The sequence below is a fragment of the Sinocyclocheilus rhinocerous genome, unplaced genomic scaffold (assembly GCF_001515625.1).
Source record: "Sinocyclocheilus rhinocerous isolate Xijiao unplaced genomic scaffold, SAMN03320098_v1.1 scaffold6016, whole genome shotgun sequence".
Taxonomy (NCBI): domain Eukaryota; kingdom Metazoa; phylum Chordata; class Actinopteri; order Cypriniformes; family Cyprinidae; genus Sinocyclocheilus; species Sinocyclocheilus rhinocerous.
In genome coordinates this window covers 1-3294 of record NW_015649244.1, presented here as the reverse complement: position 1 = coordinate 3294, position 3294 = coordinate 1, and the positions used below count along the sequence as shown (strand labels likewise).

At 39.5% G+C, this 3294-nt stretch overlaps 1 protein-coding gene across 1 annotated transcript; it reads right to left on the bottom strand.

Moving 5' to 3' along the window:
- Nucleotides 1-189: 189 nt before the first annotated feature.
- LOC107710487 (gastrula zinc finger protein XlCGF57.1-like) lies at nucleotides 190-2903 on the bottom strand. The gene is made up of 2 exons (XM_016515275.1): nucleotides 2714-2903; nucleotides 190-1685 (listed from the first exon to the last, which is right to left on the bottom strand). Exons 1-2 carry the CDS (start codon nucleotides 2883-2885, stop codon nucleotides 514-516), a joined length of 1344 nt encoding a protein of 447 aa, XP_016370761.1. The 5' UTR covers nucleotides 2886-2903; the 3' UTR covers nucleotides 190-513.
- Between the last annotated feature and the right edge of the window lie 391 nt (nucleotides 2904-3294).

Here is a 3294-nt window from a genome sequence, read left to right as displayed (position 1 = left end):
CATTGGTGCCGTGACCCGGATGGGAGTGAGGTCCAGGGGGGTGAGTGTAACGGAGGCCAGCGGTAGGTGCTGTGCAGGTAAACCTCACTCCCCTGATTTCAAGAGACGCACTAGCGGCTGACGCTAGTGGATGCAGTCTTTAGCCTCCGTGTTAGTGCGTCCGCCTCCCATGCCGGAGACCCACTCGGAGCGAGAACGAGGTGTGGCAGTGAGGACCCGGGAGAGAGGGGTTACACGTATAACAGCGAGAACGTGGAAACTCGGAAAATTCCGTGCTTGGCAGGGAAAGAGAAATAAACCTCCACGACTTTTCCAAAACTTTCTGGGTTTATTAATTTTTCCAAAACTTTTCCAAAACTTTCTGGGTTTATTAATTTTTCCAAAACTTTTCCTTTTCCTGGAAATTGCCATTTTAAATTGCCATGACTTTCCCAGGTTTTTCATGACCGCACGAGCCCACACATATGAATGGCTTCTCTCTCGTGTGAATCCTCATGTGGTTATCTTTACATGTTAGTCATTTTCCACACATTTGAATGGTTTCTCTATTGTGTGAATTCTCAGGTGAATCTTAAGAGTTCCTTTTTGTGAGAAGCTTTTCCCACACAGTTTGCAGGTGTACGGCCTCTCTCCAGTGTGAAGTCTCATGTGAGTGCTGACGCTATTTTTATAACGGAACCTCTTTCCACACTGATCACATGAGAACAGCTTCTCTCCAGTGTGATTTCTCATGTGGTAATTAAGGGTGTTTTTACGCGTGAAACTCTTTCCACACAGAGTGCAAGTATAAGGTTTCTCTCCCGTGTGAACTGTCGTGTGGACTTCAAGGCTTTGTTTATCAGTGAAACTTTTTCCACACTTTCGGCAGGTGAAAGATTTCTCTTGAATGTGAATCTTCATGTGGTAATTAAAGGTGTTTTTATGTGCAAAACACTTTACACATTGGGTGCAAATGTAAGGTTTCTCCCCAGTGTGAATTCTCTTGTGGACTTCAAGGCTTTGTTTTTGAGTGAAACTTTTTCCACACTGTTGGCAGGTGAAAGAGTTCTCTCTAGTGTGAACTCTCATGTGATTCCTAAGGTTTAGTTCTGTTGTAACGCACTTTCCACACTGTTGACAGGTGAAACGCTTCTCTTCAGTGTGAATTCTCATGTGGACTTCAAGGTGCACTTTTTGAGTAAAACTTTTTCCACACTGTTGACAGATGTAAGGTTTCTCTCCAGTGTGAATTCTCATGTGGACTTCAAGGCTTTGTTTTTGAGTGAAATGTTTTCCACACACTTGGCAGGTGAAAGAGTTTTCCCCAGTGTGAACTCTCATGTGATACCTAAGGTTTAGTTCTGTTGTGAAGCTCTTTCCACAATCTTGGCAGGTGAATGGCTTCTCTCCAGTGTGAATTCTCATGTGGACTCTAAGGTTTCCATTTTGAGAGAAACTCTTTCCACACTGTTGGCAGGTGAACGGCTTCTCTCCAGTGTGAACTCTCATGTGGAGTACAAGTTTTCGTTTTTGACTAAAACACTTTCCACACTGACAACAAGTGAATAAACTGTTTGATTTGGTCATCTGAACTCTTTTTTGTGAGGAAGTCTTTTTAGTGGATTTTTCCCTAGTCGTGAAATCATGATGATTTTTGTCTTCCATCTCATTCAGCTCTTGACTCTCCACTTTCAGCACCGTGAGGTCTAAAGCGAAAAAAGACAAATACAAATTAGCCCAAATTTGAGAGAAACAGTATTTCAGTCAGGATTTAAGCCAATTCGTAGCACAGAAACCTTCCTTACCACGTTCCTTACTATAGTTACATCTATCTTTAAGTGCTGAGTAAAACACAGGCTAATTTTCATTTTTAGGTCAACTATCCCTTTCATTATTGAACAAAAAAAAATCTATACATAAGGTGCTAGACCTCAATTTAGGTACTGTTATGACATTTTCTACATATAAGAACCCGGGTGTTGTGATGACAGCTGGAACTTTACGGTTTGCAATGTTGGTACACAAAAAAAATGTACACCTGCTCTCAATCATGTGTAAATGGTATGTAAAACATCTGAATATTTTGTTTACTTTTTTTAGGCAAACCGGTGACACTGCATTTTGATAACACTATATGTACCATAATAATATTTCATGAGTTTGTTTGCCCATATGCTATGCAATATTTAAGCTACTGAGGTTAAAATTAATTGGCTTGCTGTCAGCAGTGGAGGGGCTTCAACTCCAGCTCTGAGTAACTAGTGCTTGGAAAACAAGTATGAATGGCAAGATATCTAAATTATGTTGGTGGAGTCGAGGAGATGGAGGGATGCTGAAACGGCAGATGTGAGGCATATGGCCAATTATTAGTTGTAATTAATGGGTGGGGATTACACTAATTGTGAATAAGTGTGCAAACACCCTTTTTACGAATGGCAGGAAATCATTAACATACTCATGTTTAACGATCAAATCTGAGGTTTATGATGTGTTTGTGAATGTGGAGGATAGTTTTTGAGAAGGTCCATTTTACGTGCAAATTACTACAATAATTAGCATAATTAAAGTTTCAAGAATGATATTTGCATGTGACTTATTTATTGCATCATTCAATGATTATTTACTACTATTTTTGTTATCATGATGATTTGTTCATAACCAAGTATTTTCCCCCTCTACATTTGAGGCTCTGAATATTGTTAGCTTCCTTGTGCATTGCAATAAATGTTTTTACCCGTTTGCTCCTCGGTCTCTTCTTGTTTCAGACTGAATACTTCTTCAACCTTCACGTCTTCTCTCTCCTCTTTTATAGACGCCATCTTTGTTTGTTCCTCAGTATCTTCATGTTTGACTCTGAATGTTTCTTCAATCTTCACGTCTTCACTCTCCTCTTTAATAAACACCATCTTTATAATAGTGCGTCTCTCAGTCGCTTCAGCAGGAGTTTTTCTGTGTGTTTAAGATGAGAATAATTAACAGAAAGATAATAAACCCAAACTAGATCTCTGGGGTGTCTCAATCAGCTCCCTAGTTCAGTAGTCAGCACACTAGTAAGGGAGTCAGTCAGAGGGAGAGTTAATGCACTTAAATCACCTCATTAGCTAATAAACCCTTAAAAACTAACGCTACAAATTAATAATAGAATGCAAGTCATATCAATTTATAGTTAGATGATTACACATTTTTTTGTTATCGTCTTAAAAGACGTTTGTTCTCTTTGAATTTACAGTGTTTTTATAAGCATTTGGTTCAGTTGAGCTTCAAAAGGCGTGTTTATATCGCACTACATAGGGAGCGAAACGACGTTTATATCGC

What these genes read in the sequence shown, in the direction of transcription:
- LOC107710487 (XM_016515275.1), bottom strand. Translation starts at nt 2,885, where the DNA reads ATGGTGTTTATTAAAGAGGAGAGTGAAGACGTGAAGATTGAAGAAACA. An exon ending in AGAGACCGAGGAGCAAACGG is followed by an intron (nt 1,686 to 2,713) that starts GTAAAAACATTT and finishes TTTTCGCTTTAG; the next exon opens with ACCTCACGGTGCTGAAAGTG.